The following is a 20502-nucleotide window of genomic DNA, read 5'->3' as shown; positions in this document are numbered from 1 at the left end:
TAATTTTTCAATTACAGCTCAGAGTACGGGGGTCAGTTAGCCCCACAAGTCAGCTGAGAACAGGCGTAAATAACAGAGAATGGATGCAGGAGTCTGAGTATCCTGAGAGAATAGGAAAGGATCTTACGATACTCAGGGGGGACCCTATATGAATAGAAGAAAGGCCAAGTTCGTGGGCAAGAAGCCAGAGACCCCAGAGACTATTTTTAATCCAGAAGAAGGACAGGAAGGAACAGGAACAAAACAAGGAACTCACACAGGAGAAATGGAAAGCAAGAAGGAAGCAACTGTAATAAGCAAATGGAAAGACGGTGAGAAAAATAGATCATAAAACTAAAATTGTATTCCTAACAGGGAAGCCAGGAACGCCATAAGAAAAGGCTGAAAGAGAGAAGAGAAGCCAAAAAGCAACAAGAGGACTGACTACTCAAAGGAAGTATTTTAAATGCCTGCATCTTATGAGGGTCAGTGTGGGCTGGTTGGTAACATTTTGCCTATGGCATTAGGTCATGAGTTCAAGTCCCACATCAGGATTTGGCCTAAAACCAAGTGCTGATTTTCCAGCAGCTCTGAAAGGCTGGAAGCACTTTCCATTCCTGGGCACATTAACTTTACTATCCTTCTCTGCAACAAATTAAAAGTACCCCAAAGAAAGGGAGAATCAAAGAGAATCAACAGCCATTATCTCAAAACAAAACAAAATCATACTGGAGAGGGAATAAGAAAATAAAGACAAAGTAGGAAGTTTTCATATGCAAGATATTTACTGCATTTGTCTTTAGAATCCTGTGAGTATGGGATATTTGTTCCCACATCCCATCTATTGAGAGAAGTCATCTCTGCACTTTCAATGCACCAAGCATACTACTAGTAACAGTGGTCATGACAGAGGAAACACTACTCCTTGCTGAGCATGAAGATATCATTAGGTAATCAGCAAATAGGAAGAAAAAAATATAGAAACGATTCCCACTGGGATGAGGGAAGAAAGGCAGGACTAATGAACAGACCATATGCCAATCAAGCCCTTAGGTGGTGAGAAGAAAAAAAAAAAAAAAAACGGCCTTACGGTTAAATAACAATAAGAATATCCTTGGGGCTTCCCTGGTGGCGCAGTGGTTGAGAGTCCGCCTGCCGAAGCAGGGGACACGGGTTCGTGCCCCGGTCCGGGAAGATCCCACATGCCGCGGAGCGGCTGGGCCCGTGAGCCATGGCCGCTGAGCCTGCGCGTCCGGAGCCTGTGCTCCGCAACGGGAGAGGCCACAACGGTGAGAGGCTCGCGTACCGCAAAAAAAAAAAAAAAAAAAAAAGAATATCCTTGTATTTGTATAATAATTTACATATTAAAAAGTACTTTTATATACATTAACTCATATGATCCTCACAAAACCCACGGGCAGAACGATTATCCCCATTTCACAGATGATGAAAGTGAAGATTTAGAAAGTCCTGTGACATTGTGAAAGCCACAACCTCGGGAGCAATTCAGCACAGACCTAGTTTGGGGCTCAAGTACTGCATTAGCTAATCAACATGCAGCCCAATGAGAAATTTTACCTTTACTTTAACTTGTGAAAACACAATTTACTCACATCCTAAATTATGCCCAACGAAGAATGATTAGCATAATGCTTGCCAAGCAATTTTTAGAAAAATTGTTTCCTACCTTCCCATTTTTCAGGCAGAAATGGCAAATACAGGAGACAGAATACAGCCCGTTGTTAACTAGTACAATATTTTTAAAGCATAAAAATCAGAACACCGACAAATTAACTACACAGGAAAACTGAAGGAATTTGAAATGCGAAATACTGGAGCCCAGGCAATAATCATCTTTCACTGTACAGGCAGCCAGACAGAGAAAACACGACAACAGATATTACTTCTAATAAACAAGAATTACTAAACCCTGCCACGGCCCTTCCTCCCAGACGTGCAAAATGAGAAAGGGATGTCAGGAACATGAAGCCTCACTAAGACCGTGTCTCAATCAAGCGGTCTGGATTCTACACAACCACAAGCGTCCAGGGCAGAACCACGCCTCTGCAAGTTTCCACCATGGGGTTCAAAGAGGACCCAGATGGTGGGGTCCCGATGAGAGCCCCACCACTCAGTGAGGGAGGGCAGACCATACCCTAGGTTCTGCGCCAAGCACCCTACACACACAACTCACTCCTCACAGTAACTCTGTCCAGAGAGGACTGCTCATCTCCTCCCTTTCCACGTGAGGAACTCGGGCTGAGAGAGGTTAAGAAACTTCAGAGCCCTACTTCACATAGCCGCACATGGGGCGGAGGCCAGCTCTGGATTCACACCTGTCTGGCTCCAAAGCACAGGTTACCTCCCTCAACTGGCGCTCCTGCTGGAAACACCCGTGAAAAGAAAGAGCAAATACAAAGGCCCCCAGCCAGGAGAAAGAACCCCAGCCACGCCCTGATGGCTCTGGGCCCTGTTAATTCTTGGTTAGGTTGCAAAACAGATATGCTCATCAGATATGCTCATTGTGTTGTGTCATTAGGAGAAGTCAGCATTTGGATAGAAAACAGCAAATGTTTTCCCTATGCTCCACAAACTAACCCAATGCTTCCAATTTCCTGAATTTTCTATTTGGGAGTATCAGTCACCTCAACAAAGAATTTCAAGTATTGCAATTTTAATTCGAAAAGTCATGACTGTAAAGCATTTTATTTTTAGCCAATGTCTAACCCAGTTTCAATTATTTTTACCTATATCCATTACATGTACTTTTGTTAGACAGAAACTGTCCACAGATTCTAGCTCTGTCACCAGCAGTGACAGCATGAGAACAGCATCTGACTAGAAAAGAGCTGCTGCTAAGAAAGTTGCCAAGAGCCTCAGTTGATATCACCTACCAAAGACATCCTACTTTTAGCAGAAACACTTTGTTTCTGGCCTTCAAATTATCTTTAGAATGATGAAGCTGGAAGGACTCAGCCTTGGCTTTGCTTTTATAAAAGATGAAAATGGGTACTAAAATCGGCAGGAAACAAAATAAAGGGGGAAAGTTGAATTGCTCAATTCCTTGCCGAAAGAGCAAACAAACAGAGAATGTCTGGGGGAGTTAACATGGGATGAGATTAACTGTGTGGAAATGAATTCAAATGAATGGACCACAGATGGCACAAACAATTATACTAGAAAATGTAGGGTAATGAGTCTGTGAGTGTGGAAGGATATACAGAACCAACAACAACACGCCATCCCACTCCCAACCACCACCGTTATTATCCTTGGAAGTCAGTCATACACGGCATGACATAAAGGAGAAGACGGCTTTGAGGAACCAAGCTAGGTAGAAACCCCATTTATCAGACCACAATACACAGCCACACTGGTGAAAAGGCACAGGTATTTCTACAGTGTTAAGCCCAGAGGATCAGTGGTAAATGACATGCCTCTCTCTCTGCACAAGACTAACTGGGCTTCCTCCAAGAAGGTGTCTTCTACCTAATGTAGTCTTGTCCTACCTTTATTCCTTCATTCCTCCCTCTATTTGTATCCTTTTTATACACTGAAGACAGTTCCTAAACAGAAGAAAGTTAATCAATCACAATAATGACACAAGGGCAACCAAGCAAAAAATAACAAAGTCAGACTTTGATGAGTTATATAGAAGAGGTCATGAGATGACATTAGAAAGACGCACCAAACCCTAAAAAACGTGACATGAAAAGACATTTTAATTTATGGTGTACGTGTGTCTATGTGTGTGTGCAAGAGAGAAAGACTGAAATTGTGGAAGCGGTAAACTAAGGAAGAATTCGATCTTATCAAATTTTTTCTTCTGTACAAGTGGAGTCAGCAATCAGAGTGAGCCTCTAAGAGCACCAATGCCAGCACCCGGGATAAACAGTTTCAGAAAGGGTTTAAAGACGTTGAGGAGGAAGAGGAAAAAAGACCAGGACACCTAACCATAAAATTTCTTGCGTCCCTAACAACACAATTATAAGTGTAACCGCTGTTGTCTAAAATACAACTCTGTAATCATAGTCCTGTGGGTTCCATATTTATTCTCTCTCCATGGCATACAGATTCAATCTGTTTAGTTTTTAAGGAAACAGAAGACTTTAGAAGGAAAAGAAAAAAAAAACAAAAAACAAAACCAGAAACCACCAGCTCTCCAAAGTGCTCTGGAATCTGAGAAGCAAGCAGTGCTTGCTGCCCCGTTCATGAGCCTGAACTGAGATTCGTCTCTGGACAGGACACAGCAGGCATGCCTGGGTCTGGTCTGCAGGGCCTGCTGACAGGAAAGGAGGCATTTGCTAGTGTTTACGTGGAGCAAGGCTGCCTTGAAGTCCCCAGGACATTTCATCCAATAAGAAGAGGATGGCGCTGACCCCAGAAAGCCAGAAGGCTTTTGACCTGCTCTTTGAAACCAGGGTGGTTAAGAGCCACACCTGCCAGGCCTCCTCTCGTCACCCTCCACTCCCACCACTGTCCCGCCTCTCCCTGCACTCTCCCCCGTCCACCCTCTTTGTTCCGCTGCCCCAGTTTCATCTGGATCCTCATTCCTTTCCTCACTTCATGACCACTTTTGCCTCCTCCCCTAGTCCGGCTCCTTCCCGATGCATCCACCCGTCAGCTGTCAGTCATCTTTCTCAAATGCAAATCTGATCACCCCACTCAGCTGAAGCCCCTTTAGTGCTGACTATAGAGTATTCAGGACAAAGCAGGTTCTACAGCTTAGCACAGACATGGCTCCAGTCTTGCTCTCTGGCCTCCTTTCCCATCAGTCCTCCAGCAGGGGCCCTTCCCCCTTCTCCCTTCCCCCTTCCCCAGGCTGAGCCTCACACAGGGCTCTCACCTCTGGCCCCCATGCTTTTCCCCATGCTGTGCTCTCTGACTGGAATGCCTGTCTCTTGTGCCCCACACACCCTCATTTAACTCCTACCATCCGTCAACTCTCCACTAAAGGGCCCTTCTTCCGTGCAGCCTTCCCGGAGTGCCCACTCCCCACTCCCATCTGATTTATATGCCGCCCTTTGGGGTTCCCCTAACACCCAGTGCAGATCTCTCACACAGCACTGATCACACCTACCGCAGTATATGGTAATTAGCTTCCGTTCCTGTCTCCCCTACTACCTGAAATTTCCTTAAGAACAAGGGGTGTCTTGCTTTACTTTGGATTCCCAAGATGTAACGTGGTGTCTGGCATAAAGTAGGCTGTTGATAAATGAATCCTATCGAAGGTGAGGTTAGCAGACTCAAATGCAGATGACAGAACCATACAGAGATAGGCCACAGCAGCCAGGGAGTTCACAGTGGCTGTTTCACTAGCAAACAACCCAGAAACTGCCCCGAACTCCAGATTCCAAATCGACTCTGTGGGGATAACCACACCCATCAGCAATCCAGACACGAGCTAAGCTGAGCTTCTCTCACAGAATAAAGCTACATTCCTCATCTCCCCCCATTTAACCGATACTTGCCTTGCTTCGTTTACAGAAATCTTTTTTTTTCTGTAAAAAGTATATCTTGGTAGAAACTTAAACGTTTTATTTATGTCAGCTTATTACTGCACATTTTAATGTAAAATGTATAAGACAGTCACTACAAGATTCTGATTACGTAGAAGGGGGATACGTACAAGGATATGCACGTCAGGGACAAAGGAAACTAAAATTAGTGGGATGGGGCAGTGGTGAATTCCAGCTAAAGGGGAAAAGGCACAGTATCGACTTTATTGCTCTACTTTTCTTTCTAAATTTAAAACTCCAGGGAAGTTTTCTTTATGCTTTTACAGAAATAACAATGAAATATGCTTACAATATTAATTTAACAGCATGTATACTTTAAGCATAAGGAATTAATGTGACTCATAGTTACACTGTTATGTATTTGCTGGGGGCAGACATGTATCTTGCACTCAGCTGACTGTCCCCAGGATTGCTGAACTGAAATGGATGTTCTTGGGTTACATGCTAAATATTCCTTACAAAGACCCCCAAAGATTCTGAAAGCAGTGAAAGGACTTAACATAATAACGATAGCTCAGGCAATTGAAACTGACCATATTTTCTTGATTGGTGTACGCCACATGCTGTACTATTGGATTATTTTAGAAACGTGTTCCCAAGGTCAAAATGAAAAATATATCAGTTGCTTCATTTACAGATGGTTGCTAAATTTTGGAATTTACTTTCTAAAGCCTAAATTAAACACTCCGATAGACAGGAATAATGCAACCCGAGGGCCTGTATTCCTAGATGAAAACAAGGATGACAGACTGTAAACTGAGGGCTCCTCTAGGGCTTATCTCCTTACAATTCTAAAACCCTTGCTCCTGAGCCTTCTGACCATACATAATGGTAACGCCTGCCAACACTAACTCGTGCATTGCCTTTCTTTCTTCAACGTTCAATACTATCCGACCGCTCGCCTTTAAAAGGCACTGGGGGATTGTCTAGTTAATTCACTGCCCTGATTTTTGTGTTGTTGTTAAATTGAATAATCACTACCTTTGTTTGTGCCCTGCTTTGTTACAGAAAGGATGTAAGATAGCTGTAATCATTAGCTAATTAGTTTTTCTCACTCCCATGCACTCCTCCTTTTCTTTATAAGCTAACATCTTCATGCTGATTTGGGTTTAAATGAGGAGCAACCATACATTCATATTTATCAAGACAATATTTGCCTCGCAGAAAGGCATGGAGCTTGATCCGCTCATTCAACAAACACTTACTGAGTGTCTGCCAACTAGATGGCCATAGTTCTCACTTCACGGAGCTTACAGTCTAATGGGAAATACACATAAACAGGCAATTACAACAGAGTGAGGTAAACGTATCACAGAGAGATAGAGAATGCTTCTGGAACGCGCAGAAGGGGTACCTCCTCCAGACTCGGGAGATCGGAGAAGCTTCCCAGAAGTGAAGTTCGCCGAAACTCAGGGAACTGTGTGCCATTTAAAGGCAATATGGAGAGCAATGCCACGGAAACACCAGGTAGAGTCAATCCAAATACTGCATCAAAGTGAGGTCAAACTTCTCCATTCAGATGTGACAAGTGGTTATCTTACCACTGCACTCATATAACCCACTGGGTTCTATAACAGATTTCCAGTTCCTTTTATTTCTAAATGCATTCTTTTTTCTCCTGTCCTATTTTACTATCTTTACCAGCCTCCCAGCTATCAAGTATTTCAATTCAAACCAACAAGGGCCTCTGTGGGAGATAGTGTGATAAATACAGGACGCAGGGCAGGGAGGCACTGGGGCCTCCCCATAAGGACCACGCAGCCACAGAAGCGCAGAACTGAGAAAACCACTTGACTATCCGCTGACCATTCCACTCCCCACAAACCTTGCAGAGGTGACCTGGCACTACCAATCGTGCTTGTGAAACAAATATCCCCACTTTGACTTTATCTTGTGTTTGATACATTTTTCTGAACCCTGAGGCTGCCATATTCCGAAGACAGCAAAATGGGCTCTTGACACTGAAGCCCCTTCCCTAACAGTGGGATCCTTTTCCTCTGTCCATTTGAGTATTCCTCCTAAAATGGGACATTTCCTGCTTCCAGAGAATACTGATATTTTCTTGAATTGTTTCTACACATCATTGTCAATGTACAATCACAATGCTGGGACCAAAGAAAAATAACTTTTCACCATTTGCTCTTCCAAAAATTACTTGAAATTTTTCTACAAGCTAATTGAATGGTTGGATAAAATTACCTTTTTTTTTAAATGTTGGGGGTAGGAGTTTATTAATTTATTTACTTATTTTTGCTGTGTTGGGTCTTCATTTCTGTGCGAGGGCTTTCTCTAGTTGTGGCAAGCGGGGGCCACTCTTCATCGCGGTGTACAGGCCTCTCACTATCGCGGCCTCTCTTGTTGCGGAGCACAGGCTCCAGACACGCAGGCTCAGTACTTGTGGCTCACGGGCCTAGTTGCTCCACGGCATGTGGGATCCTCCCAGACCAGGGCTCGAACCCGTGTCCCCTGCATTAGCAGGCAGATTCTCAACCACTGCGCCACCAGGGAAGCCCTGATAAAATTACTTTTTAATGTCTCTTCCAGTCCTGAGATTTTATGATTCTCTGACATAATCAGAACGATTTTTCCTTGAGGGCTATAGTTGGGTAAAATTATCCCAGTCTAAGATGTTATTGTAAAGGAAAAAATTGGGTCAGTGTTTCAATAATATTTAGTTTTTCAAAGTTGCCCAAAATAACCTCACAAAGATGCAGCTGCTGTACCAGTAAGTCCAGCCTGGTAGTTGGTTGAATATTTTACGACCAAAGACAGAGGGTTTTTCTTCAAAAGATCAACTGAACACAAAATCTCACAAAGAAAACAAAAAAGAATGTCCCAAATGTTTTTGGATTGTATGATACTTCACATCTAAGGATGTGCAATTATTTTGCTATCATTCCCAAACTGGATCTTAATTCTGTTTTGTGATCTGAGTACTAGAAACTACAAACATCGTACTCAGTCACTTAGGCTTTTTGACATGTAGTGAGAGTCGTGCCCACCCTCAGGTGCTACATAAGCCCACACGTCTTTGGTGTGTGACCCTTTGTACACTCAAGATGGAGAGCTTATCATAAGATACACATCTTCACAACAAATATCTCAATTTGCAGCTCAAGTTATCATTCAAAACATAAAGAAAAGAAAGGTGTGTTGCTCAAGTCTTGCACCAGCTGCAATATCTAGGGGGGAAAGTACATCATAAGCATCCTTGTTCTTCTGAGTTGAAGTTCTCTTCCACCACTATGGAAACAGCCTTAGGGTCCCAGGCAGCTCCCAGCAGCAAGGAACTAAACATCTGGGTTCAAATCCAGCCTCTACCACTTCCTAGCTGTGTGACCCTGGCAAGCAATTTAATCTCTCTGGACCTTTATTCCTAATGTGGAAAGAAAGAGATAATCACAATACTACCTTCCTCAGAAATTGTTGTCATATTTCGATATACCCTCACCTCACTTCAGCCTCTAGTTCACTCTAAAACCAGTTGCTCTGACGTGAGGAATATGGTCAACAATATTGCAATAACTTTGTATGGGGACAAATGGTTACTAGGCTTATCATGGTGATCCCTTCACAGCTAATGCAAATGTCAAATCATTATGCAGTACACCTGAAACTAACATCAGAGTGTACGTCAACTATATTTCAATAATAAGTCACTAAATAAAATGGTTGCTTTGAAGAATTTTGAAAGGGTTACTGGAAAAACAAATATAGAGAAGCCACTCACGGCCTAAAGAGAAAGGCTTTGTAATTGCTATGGCTCGATTGGTTGAGTCACATTTAATTAAATCTGGAATTTCCAAGGACAAAAACAGTGCTTCCCAACAGGACACCTAAGATAAGAAAACAAGGGGGATCTGGGTTGGAGAGTCCCTAGGAACTGGCTTCTGAGGACAGATTCCTCCATCAACTAGAAGCAATCTTTTTACATATTTCCCTCTTGATATTTTAGCTCTACCGCTAAATCCAGGGTGAACCAACTCTGAACTCTGTATAAATATGAGAACTCTGGGAGAGGGGGAGAGAAGAGGAGTCCAGTGAACGGAACAGTCAGTGAGAATAACTAAATAACTGGGAACATCTAAATGAACCATACTTCGTGTGTTTGGGACCTCCAGAGTTAACCCCTCCATTTCTCCATGACTTACTCATTCACCGCTATTGTGTTTGGCCAAAAACTTAAAACTGTCGCCCAAGCAACATCAGTCTTACTATAAAAGAGGAACAACCTGGCATCAGAAAATGTAATGACCTTTTTGAAGGCAGCTGCTTCAGAACTTGTGAATCATTTTGAAATACTCAGCCCAAACCACATCAATACCACATTTAAATAAAATGCAATAAATACAACCACCAAAAACAAAGTGATGACTTGTCAGAACTCTAGTTCTGCTTTTCCTATCAGGTCTGCTGGTGATACACCTAATTAATTTCAAAATCATATTCCAAGTAAGGTACCTACTGGATAAGTGAAGACCTCAGGTTTTCAAAGGAAAGGTTCCGACCTCTCCAGAGCACACCTGCAGATGCCACTAACAATTTACTGCCCTAGTGGGCGGTACCTCAACCCCAAGTACGGAGCATGAAGGGCCTGACTTGAAACAGCTGGGGAAGCCCAAAGCAGTGAACGCCTGTGTCAGCAGCCCAGCAGACCCATGGCAGAGGAAATCACTGCTGCTGGCCATCCTGCCTTAAACTCCAGGAATTGCAAGTCACGTGCTGCCTCTAGTCTTAACACAAAGTCCTGGGTAGTTTTGTTTCCTGTCCTCCTTCACACCCGACCTTTGATTTCTGCTCAAAAAAACTGAATTTTCTGAAACCCAAAGCCAGTAAAGATTGGATGCCAGTGCATAATCTTCATTGCTCTCAGGCCCATCAGCTGTGAAGCCTCAATATGGCCAAAATAAGGCCAGGTGAAACCACACTCCATCCTCTCTGTTCGCCTAGGCTTTTTGCGTCATCTGTCACTGCTCTCTGGTGATTACTTCTACCTCCAGATGAAGAATTCCTTCGTTCTTCCACATGATGATGTTTGCCCAAGGAGCACTGTTTGCCCGAGCTTTCCATTCCTCACATCCCCTTTAGCTGGGATATGTTGAAGGATCCATTAGGAGATAATGAAAAACTCACATGATCTTACCCATCACTTTAAAATCTCAGTGGAAAAAAATCTCGTTTATGGAAGCTGTGTTTCTCCAAAGACCCAGCCCTCTACGCGTTCTACTCATGAAGTCGTGGGCACTAAGCATGCATTTGCCTCCTCGTAGGCTCTGGAAAGGATGAACAGTGGGAAATCTGCCATCCCCCATAGGAGGCAGATTTGGAATGTCAGGTCCCCTGAGCACATTGGGTACTTGGTAAAGGTACAGGAGTAGGAGAGGGGCTGTCAGCATCAAGAGTGGGGAAGACAGAGAGAGAAAAGGATGCCATCTGGGCAAAATGGCTCTCGTCTAACACAGTGCTATTTTTTGGTCCTGTTACTCTGTGTCACTTTCTGCCACTCCACTCCCACTTTATTTGTCAAATACCTCAAGATGTTTCTAAGAGGTTCTGAATTATTGATAAACCTAAGGGAGATGCTTTGGAAAACAGTAAGTACAAAAAGAGACCGGTACTGCTAGTGCAAGCACTTGGTCATTGGTGGTTTCCTTTTTAAGGCCAAAAGAGAAGAAAAAAAAAAAAAAAAAAGCCTGCCTCTGCTAAATAATAATGATATTCACAGAACAAGAGACACTGCAAGTCCAAAGTTCACAATCTCTCCAGCTTTACTCACCCCTAGCCATCTTGCTCCTTTATTGGCAGCCTGTTGAATCTGGACTCTTTTGAGGGTGACATGGTACACAGCTCCTTCCTCTACCTCTTCACCCCAGTCCTGAATCGAGCTCTGCCAGGAGATGGGACAAAGAGAAAGAAAAAGAGTGGTTTTTTTTTCCTCTCCGCTAACCACAATCTATCCCAGCTGCTTTGCTGCTTACAACAGCACTCAGGGCATAAGATGGGCTGTTCAAAATAAATATTACAATCAGAGGAACACAAGACACATTGCGATAGAGGGAATGCTGAGATTTTCTTGGCCCCCAGCCCTTTCCTGATATCAGGATCCCCGGGCTTTTCCATTTAGTTATTTTTCCTAGACTCACTCACATATCTTAAATAGTTTTTTAAAGTCTTTTTCTTCTTCTTAAAGAAAGTGGGGTTTAGTCCTGATTAACTTTTCCTCCTCAAGTGAGAGGAAAAATAATTCATTTGCAGAAAAAGGTTGTCCTTTTATAAGTGGCTCCGTTATTCGAGCAAACTACATTTTAAACTCTGCCACAAACAAGTGTTTAAAATGCCAAGAGTGCTCGCTCCTTTGGAGTGAAATGCTTCGCATGTCTTTTTCTCCTCTTATTGTTTTGGAACCCACAAAGTTAGCGGGAGGTAGAAAGTTTTCATTTCCGTCAAATAATCTGGCATGTGCAGAAAAAGCAACACGTCAACTGTGTGCAGCGACCCCCTGGGTTTCCCTAAACTCGAAGTTTGTGTTGTTTAAAGAGCCGCTGGGACACAGAAGCGCTCCGCGGTTCACCCAGACTCACAGTCCTTTTGCCTTAAAAGTTTTCCTTTGCTGACACACATCTGCCCAGACACACCAAAGGCAACTGCTGAGAAAGTATGGCTTAAAGGGAGAAGACACGCAGAGAGGAAGGCGTAGAAAGCCGAGGGAGAAAGCTTTAGCTCTCAAGTCTGGAATCGGATTGTTCCGTTCACTCCGAGTGAGTCCAAAACCCGCCCAGAGAAAGCGGGAGGAGATTCCCCACCAGAGCAGCCTCGGGAGAAGGCAGAGAGTTCTCGTTACCATTTTAGCTTGCCAAAGCAATTTCATTCTCAGTTTTCTCTCCGGTGTGTGGACGCGGCATGATGCGCCCTGCTCCCAGGCGAACGCAGTCCCCGCCCGGCTCAGCCACGGCGCCTCCAGCCCCGGCCCCGCGCGGCCGCCGCGCACCCAGCACAGACACGCGCCCGCCGCCGCCGCCGCCGCCGGTGCGCGCGACTCGTCCACAAAGGGAGCGCGGCGAGCGAGCGAGCGAGGGCGCCGCAGACTCCTCCCCACGCCACTCCGCCGCTCCGTGATGTCAGGCTTTCCTGTTTGTGCTTAGGAGCACACTCTCCATCTCTGAAATCCCATGGATAAAGTTAGCTTAGCGCGCAGTGATTTCTCCAGCTCTGATAGTGATCGGCAGACAACTACCCTTTCAAGTGGATCAGGTTTTCCTGATTGGCCACCAGGTGCCAAAAAAGATCTGGGTGTGGTATGAGGAATCAAGTGTGTTTCTCCTTTCCTTCGCTCAAAGAAATAAAGGGGGAAGGGGAGGTGCAAAAAAGGATGGGAGGAGGCGGTCAGAAAAACGTCTATTATCTGCCTGTTACCTATTGAATTTAGATTCAATCAGGGCGACCCCAATGGGAGTGGCAATACTAGAAGCCCAGAAGTTTTTCATTAGGACAAGAAAAGAATTGGTCAGAGAGTATTCCAAAACCCATGCCCAAGCGCTGCCCCTGTCCTGCATCAGCACACCATCAACAGGAAATGGCTCTGGACTTCTTTCTACCACCCATATGATAAGGCTCATCCAACTGTAACTGGCCACAGTGGGAGGGAAAGGGACAAAGCAGGAAAGGGTTTTGCTGAGACTGACAGCTTGGAAATGGGGCCACCAGTGGCCCCGGAGGTTCTGTGAGTCTTTGTGACTCATCACCATGGGTTGAGTTGTCTGTACTGTAGGGACACAGTGGGATAATAACTGCAGGGAAAGAGCCATTCATGAGGAGACTGCCAGAGGGAGTTTTGTCCTAACAGAAAGTAAATCAACAGCAAGATACCAGATGATAATATAATCAAACTTTGACACGTGACAATTCCATGCCAATTGCAAAAACGTTTAGGGCTCATGTCTTTTATACTATTCAGCCCTAAATGAATTTAGTCGCCTTTAAATTTTTTTTAAAGAAAGGCCTCTCACTAATTGCCATGCTAAGGCATAAGGCTGGGCTTTGGTTAATAATAAATACATTACGAACTGAAAAGCTAGAGAATCAAGTGTACTGATGTACCCAGGAGAGCAAAATAAATGACAGTGAGGCCATATCAAGGAAAAAACAATTTGGACACTTGAACATCTTCAAGTCACTCAGCAAAGTTCCCCGCATACAACCAGAACCTACGGGGCTCAGTAACTGTGGAGAGACAGGACACTCTTTTTATAAAACGGAAGTGATCATTTCTATTTTTTAAAAAAAAATGCATAAACTAGACCCTTCTGTGACCACCAGGATAGTGTCCCCAGTGTCCAGAGGAAATGGTGTGGAAGACTTACCTCCCTGCTTCTTAAGCCATCCTCAGCTCCCAGGACCACCCCTATTCAGTGATCTTGAAGTACACAAGATGCACCTGGGGACAGTTAAGGAACCCATAAGATTAATTTCACCACTATTTTAACCTGATTTTTAAGGCAGAGAGCTCTGTTACCATTTTAGCTTGCCAAAGCAATTTCATTCTCAGTTTTCCACTCCAGGGATATCGAGAAGTTTCTTCAACCACGCCCCTCCCGGGAAGCCCTCCTGGACAGGGCAGCTTATAACTCACAAGGCTCCACTCAGGTTTCATATCTCCTCAGCCTCCTCTCTACTCCACCAATTCCCAGGCTGGTCACCTGGTGTGTAAGGGGAAAACAGGCTTCCAGCAGATGCAACTTCAAATCCTGGTTTTACATTAAGAGTGAACTTGGGTGCTACTTCCCTGGGCTTTCATTTCCTTATCTGTAAAATGGGACAAACATCGATCTCATAGAGTTTGAAAAAGGATTAAATGGAACTTATATACAAAACACCTAGCACATGATCAGAAAAAGCTCCATTCCCTCATTATTACTGCACTTCCTCCCAAACTGCATTTTCCCAGACTCACTGAAAAGTTGTATGTATGCAATGTGGGGAAATCTAAAATGATGTCTTCTTGCTGAATAATTTCAGAGAGGTTTTCTCTGAATGACTACTTGTATTTATACCTGATAATGTACGTGATTTTATCCAAATGTTGATCCTCAAAGAAAGGTTGGTTTTAGATACAGCAATCAAGTGTTGCAGTTTATAATTTTTAAATATTTATTTTAAAATATTCCACATGCAGGCAGCTCAAGTCAGTATTACCTTATTACACATACTTTTGGGTTAAAATACTTCTGGTCAATATGTGGGAAGGATAAACCAGTAAGCCATTTATAACTAAGTTTGAATTTAGTTACCAGATTAATCTACCCATGATCTAGCATGGCCCTTAGAGAACAGGTCAAGTTTTGTTAAAAGGATATCAGCAACGTTTCATACTTTTCAGCATACAAGTCTTTGAACTCCTTGGTTAAGTTTATTCCTAGGCATTTTATTCTTTTCAATGCTATTGTAAGTGGGACTGTTTTCTTAATTTCATTTTCAGATTATTCATTATTAATGTATATAAATGCAACTGATTTTTATATATTGATTTTAAATGCTGCAACTTTACTCAATGCATTTATTAGTTCTGACAAGTTTCAACACACAGTGCTGGGAAAACTGGATATCCACATGCAAAAGAATGAAATTGAACACTTATCTTACACCATACACAAAAGTCAACTCAAAATAAACTAAAGACTTAAACATAAGACTTGAAACTATAAAACTCCTAGAAGAATACATAGGGGAAAAGCTTCATAGCATTGGTGTCTGCAATGATTTCATGGATATGACATCAAAATCATGTAGTGAGACTACATGAAACTACAAAGCTTCTGCAGAGCAAACAATTATAACAGAGTGAAAAGGCAACCTATGGTATGGGAGAAAATATCTGCAAACAACATATCTGATAAACAGTTAATATCCGTAATATATATCCATAATATATAAGGAGCTCCTACACTCAATACCAAATAATAATAATAACTGAATTTTAAGATGGGCAAAGCACCTAAAAAAAATTTCTCCAAAGCTGTACAAATGGTAACATTATGTGAAAAGAGGCTCAACGTGACTAATCATCAGGGAAATGCAAATCAAAACCACAATAAGATATCAGCTCACACCTCTTAGGATGGCCATTACTTTAAAAAGCAAAACTACAACAACAAAAAAAAAAACCAAAGACAAAAAAAAACCCCACAAATGTTGACCAGGATGTAGAGAAAAGGAAACTCTTGGTAAGAATGTTAATTGGTACAGCCATTACAGAAAACAATGTGGAAGTTCCTCAATAAATTAAGAATAGAACTACCATATGATCCAGCAATCCCACTACTGGGTATTTATCCAAAAGAATTTAAGTCAAGATCTCAAAGAGACCTGAGTGCTCCCACATTCATTGTAACACTATGCATAATAGCCAAGATGTGCAAACAAACTAAATGTCCATCAATGGATGAATGGATAAAGAAGATGTGGTACATATATACAATGGAATATTACTCAGCCATAAAAAGAACGAAATTGTGTCATTTGCAAAGATGTGGATGGACCTAGAGACTGTCATACAGAGTGAAGAAAGACAGAAAAACAAATATCATATAATATCACTTATATGTGGAATCTAGAAAAATGGTACAGATGAACTTATTTGCAAAGCAGAAATAGAGACACAGATGTAGAGAACAAACGTATGGATACCAGGGGGGGAAGGAGGGGATGAATTGGGAGATTGAGATTGACATATATACACTACTATGTATAAAAAAGATAACTAATGAGAGCCTACTGTATAGCACAGGGAACTCTACTCAATGCTCTGTGGTGACCTAAATGGGAAGGAAATCCAAAAAAGAGGGGATATGTGTATACATATAGCTGATTCACTTTGCTGTACAGCAGAAACTAACACAACATTGTAAAGAAACTATACTCCAATAAAAGTTAATATAAAAAAAACAAAAATGAAGATGTGGTATATACAGGAAATGGAATATTATTCAGCCTTAAAAAAAAGGAGGACATCCTGTATGTGTGAGAACACAGATGAACCTGGAGGACATTATGCTAAGTAAAATAAGCCAGTCACAGAAGGACAAATACTGCATGATTCCACTTAGATGAGGCATCTAAAGTAATCAAAGTGGCAGAAGCAGAAAGTAGAAAGGTGGTTGCGGGGGGGGGGGGGGAGGGAGAAATAAGGAACTGCTTTTCAATATGTATCGAGTTTCAGTTACGCAAGATTAAAAAGTGCTAGATAAAGGTTTTGTTGCATGGTAGCAAAAAAAAAAAAGTGCTAGAGATCTACTGTACAATATTGTGCTTATAGTTCACAGTAATGTACTGTACACTTGAAAATTTGTTAAAGTTGAGGGGGAGGTGAAGGAGATCAGAAAAGATCTATACTTAAAGCATTAGGATGTTGCTAGGAATAGTTTTATGTTGCCATATTTGGTGATGACTGACAGTCAGTAGCAATAGAAGATTCTTAGGATATAACAGGAAAAAGGAAGAGGTGTGGAAGAACCCCAAACTAAAGGAAAAAAACAAAAAGCTTTCTTGCTCTACAGTTTCAGCAGAGCCGATAAATACAGAACTTGTAAGAGCAAACGTAAGAAGCTGGTGTGCAGATTCTTTAAGAGAATCTATCTAGAAGTGGAAATACGTAGTTTACATACTCCATTTATCATTTATTTATTCATTGGCTTCTATGATACCATACTTTTCTAGATTTTTTTCTACATCTCTGGCTGCAAGAAAAAAATGAAAAATATAAAAATTATGACAGTATACTTATGCATGTAGGTTGACATGTAGTAATACTTATGTGCCTGGGTAAATGATGAGACATTTGGCATCGAAGAGCCAGGATTTGAATCCCAGCTCTAGACAATGTGTCAACCAAGAGTTTGACCCTCACTTCTCACAGGTTTGGTGTCCTCATCTGTTTCCTCTCATGCTTATCATGAGTGTTAAAAAAAAACTATCCTATATAAAGTATCTAACAGAATAAACTATGCTATATAAAGCACCTAATAGAGTGCTTGGAACATAGGGGCCCTTGAATAAAAATATATCTCCTTCCCTCCCTGACCCCACACTCTTTCCCTTTAATGTAATTCTGTATTCATTTACTGCATTTGGTTTGCAATCGGCATGTTCTTTAGATGTCTGCTTAGGTAATAGATTGTACTGCATGACAGAGAAGTAAGAGCAGTGCAAGTATAACAGACGCTGGACTTGGAAATAAGTAGTTAAGAACTTGCCTTAAAGATGGCAATATCAGCATAAGATGGTATGAAATGGGAAGGCCATGGCTTTGTCCTCAAACTCAATGCCAGCCTATGATATCCTGCTCCCAGTTAAAAGTATAGAGGAAAACAGTCCTAAGAGAGCACTAGTAATAATAATAACAACAACAGCGAAGTGAAAAAAGCTAAATAATTGAGAGGTCAGGATTCTCCTTCCATGTGTTAGGACGGCTGAGTGCATATTGCTTCTACTTCCTTAAAGACCTCACCTAAACAGATAAGTTTGAAAACCTTTCCCACTTTTGAATGGAATTGACAATAGCCATTTTGCAACATTTTATTCACAAACTATACCTTTAGCTGTCTGTAGGTCCCCAAAAAAAGTTTGGTGGAGGACATAAGCAAATAAGTTACTTATTTGCTTCTCAACTCCTTCCCCCAACAATATCAAAGGTTTGTCAAAATGCAAACTGCTTAATCCTCCCAGCGACCCTATGAAATGCTTCTCCCTACTCTTAAGGCTTATAGGCTGTGTTGCTCATTAACTTTCCATCTTCAGCTTCCCGCTATCAGCCAGGCATCGTGCTATGGTTGTTTCTAGCTCTGCTAACTGGGGTTGCCCCCATTCACCTACTCTTTGCTTGAACTTTCAACCTTGCTTTGCAAAAAGTAAGGAGCCAGCCATGCTTGTTTACAGATGGCCAGTCCTCCAAACACTCGTAAAGCAGTAGACAGTTGCTTCTATCTTCTGAGAGCCCAAAGTGATTTTTACTAATTATCACAGAGATACTATGAAGTATAAGTTAAAAATTTTCAATTCTCTATTAGGGGTTTTTTATTTAGGCAAGCAAATGACAAGTCAATTTTAGTTGGACCTACTACAACTAGAGTAGAGGCTGCCCTTGGGGGCAGAAAATGGAGACAGAAGAAACATAAATAGCACTCAACAGATGGCAGGCCAAAGGCACAGGACTCTGGCCACGATGACAAACACTTTTCAACTAATAGTTTATCAATTGTTGGTGGTTACTCCTTTTTTTCAACTTGAAGATATATTTTTTTTAATCTTTATTGGAGTATAATTGCTCTACAATGGTGTGTTAGTTTCTGCTTTATAACAAACTGAATCGGCCACACATATACATATATCCCCATATCTCCTCCCTCTTGCATCTCCCTCCCACCCTCCTTATCTCATCCCTCTAGGTGGTAACAGAGCACCGAGTTTATCTCCATGTGCTATGCGGCTGCTTCCCACTAGCTATCGATTTGACATTTGGCAGTGTATATATATCCATGCCATGCTCTCACTTTGTCCCAGCTTACCCTTCCCCGTCCCTGTGTCCTCAAGTCCATTCTCTATGTCTGCATCTTTATCCCTGCCCTGCCCCTAGGTTCTTCAGAACCGTTTTTTGTTTGTTTGTTTCTTTTTAGATTCCATATATATGTGTTAGCATACGGTATTTGCTTTTCTCTTCCTGACTTACTTCACTCTGTATGACAGACTCTAGGTCCATCCACCTCACTACAAATAACTCAATTTCCTTTCTTTTTATGGCTGAGTAATATTCCATTCTATATATGTGCCACATCTTCTTTATCCGTTCATCTGTTGATGCACACTTAGGTTGCTTCCATGTCCTGGTGATTGTAAATAGAGCTGCAATGAACATTGTGGTACATGACTCTTTTTGAATTATGGTTTTCTCAGGGTATATGCCCAGTAGTGGGATTGCTGGGTCATATGGTAGTTCTATTTTTAGTTTTTTAAGGAATCTCCATACTGCTCTCCTTAGTGGCGGTATCAATTTACATTCCCACCAACAGTGCAAGAGGGTTCCCTTTTCTCCACACCCTCTCCAGCATTTACTGTTTGTAGATTTTTTGATGATAGCCGTTCAGACCGGTGTGAGGTGATACCTCATTGTAGTTTTGATTTGCATTTCTCTAATGATTAGTGATGTTGAGCATCCTTTCATGTGTTTGTTGGCAATCTGTATATCTTCTTTGGAGAAATGTCTATTTAGGTCTTCTGCCCATTTTTTGGAGTGGATTCTTTGCTTTTTGATATTGAGCTGTACAAGCTGCTTATAAATTTTGGAGATTAATCCTTTGTCTGTTGCTTCATTTACAAATATTTTCTCCCATTCTGAGGGTTGTCTTTTTGTCTTGTTTATGGTTTCCTTTGCTATGCAAAATCTTCTAAGTTTCATTTGGTCCCTTTGCTTATTTTTTGGTTTATTTCCATTTGTCTAGGAGGTGGGTCAAAAAGGATCTTGCTGTGATTTATGTCATAGAGTGTTCTGCCTATGTTTTCCTCTAAGAGTTTGATAGTGTCTGGCCTTACATTTAGGTCTTTAATCCATTTTGAGTTTATCTTTGTGTATGGTGTTAGGGAGTGTTCTAATTTCATTCTTTTACATGTAGCTGTCCAGTTTTCCCAGCACAACTTACTGAACAGGCTATCTTTTCTCTATTGTATATTCTTGCCTCCTTTATCAAAAATAAGGTGACCATATGTGCGTTGGTTTATCTCTGGGCTTTCTATCCTGTTCCATTGATATATCTTTCTGTTTTTGTGCCAGTACCATACTGTCTTGATTACTGTAGCTTTGTATTATAGTCTGAAGTCCAGGAGCCTGATTCCTCCAGCTCCGTTTTTCTCTCTCAAGATTCCTTTGGCTATTCGGGGTCTCTTGTGTTTCCATACAAATTGTGAAATTTTTTGTTCTAGTTCTGTGAAAAATGCCACTGGTAGTCTGATAGGGATT

General features: G+C 41.9%; 1 protein-coding gene across 3 annotated transcripts in view; it reads right to left on the bottom strand.

The window, feature by feature from the left end:
- The window catches only part of RGL1 (ral guanine nucleotide dissociation stimulator like 1), a 277771-nt gene that overhangs the window by 119548 nt on the left and 137721 nt on the right, over window positions 1-20502 (bottom strand). Inside the window, exons 1-2 of one of the 3 annotated variants that reach the window (XM_060035208.1) lie at window positions 12340-12510; window positions 11275-11385 (exon numbers count right to left, since the gene is read on the bottom strand). The exons of 1 other annotated variant lie outside the window; for it this stretch is intronic. In XM_060035208.1, the coding sequence (XP_059891191.1) occupies window positions 11275-11385; window positions 12340-12366 (138 nt within the window). In that variant the 5' untranslated portion in view covers window positions 12367-12510. Of the gene's footprint in view, window positions 1-11274; window positions 11386-12339; window positions 12511-20502 lie in introns of those variants that run through there. One more of the 3 variants, XM_060035202.1, reaches the window with a different exon arrangement.

Source organism: Delphinus delphis, chromosome 1 (assembly GCF_949987515.2).
Source record: "Delphinus delphis chromosome 1, mDelDel1.2, whole genome shotgun sequence".
NCBI classification, from domain to species: domain Eukaryota; kingdom Metazoa; phylum Chordata; class Mammalia; order Artiodactyla; family Delphinidae; genus Delphinus; species Delphinus delphis.
The sequence above is the reverse complement of the archived record's forward strand: the minus strand, read 5'-3'. Positions and strand labels throughout refer to the sequence as shown.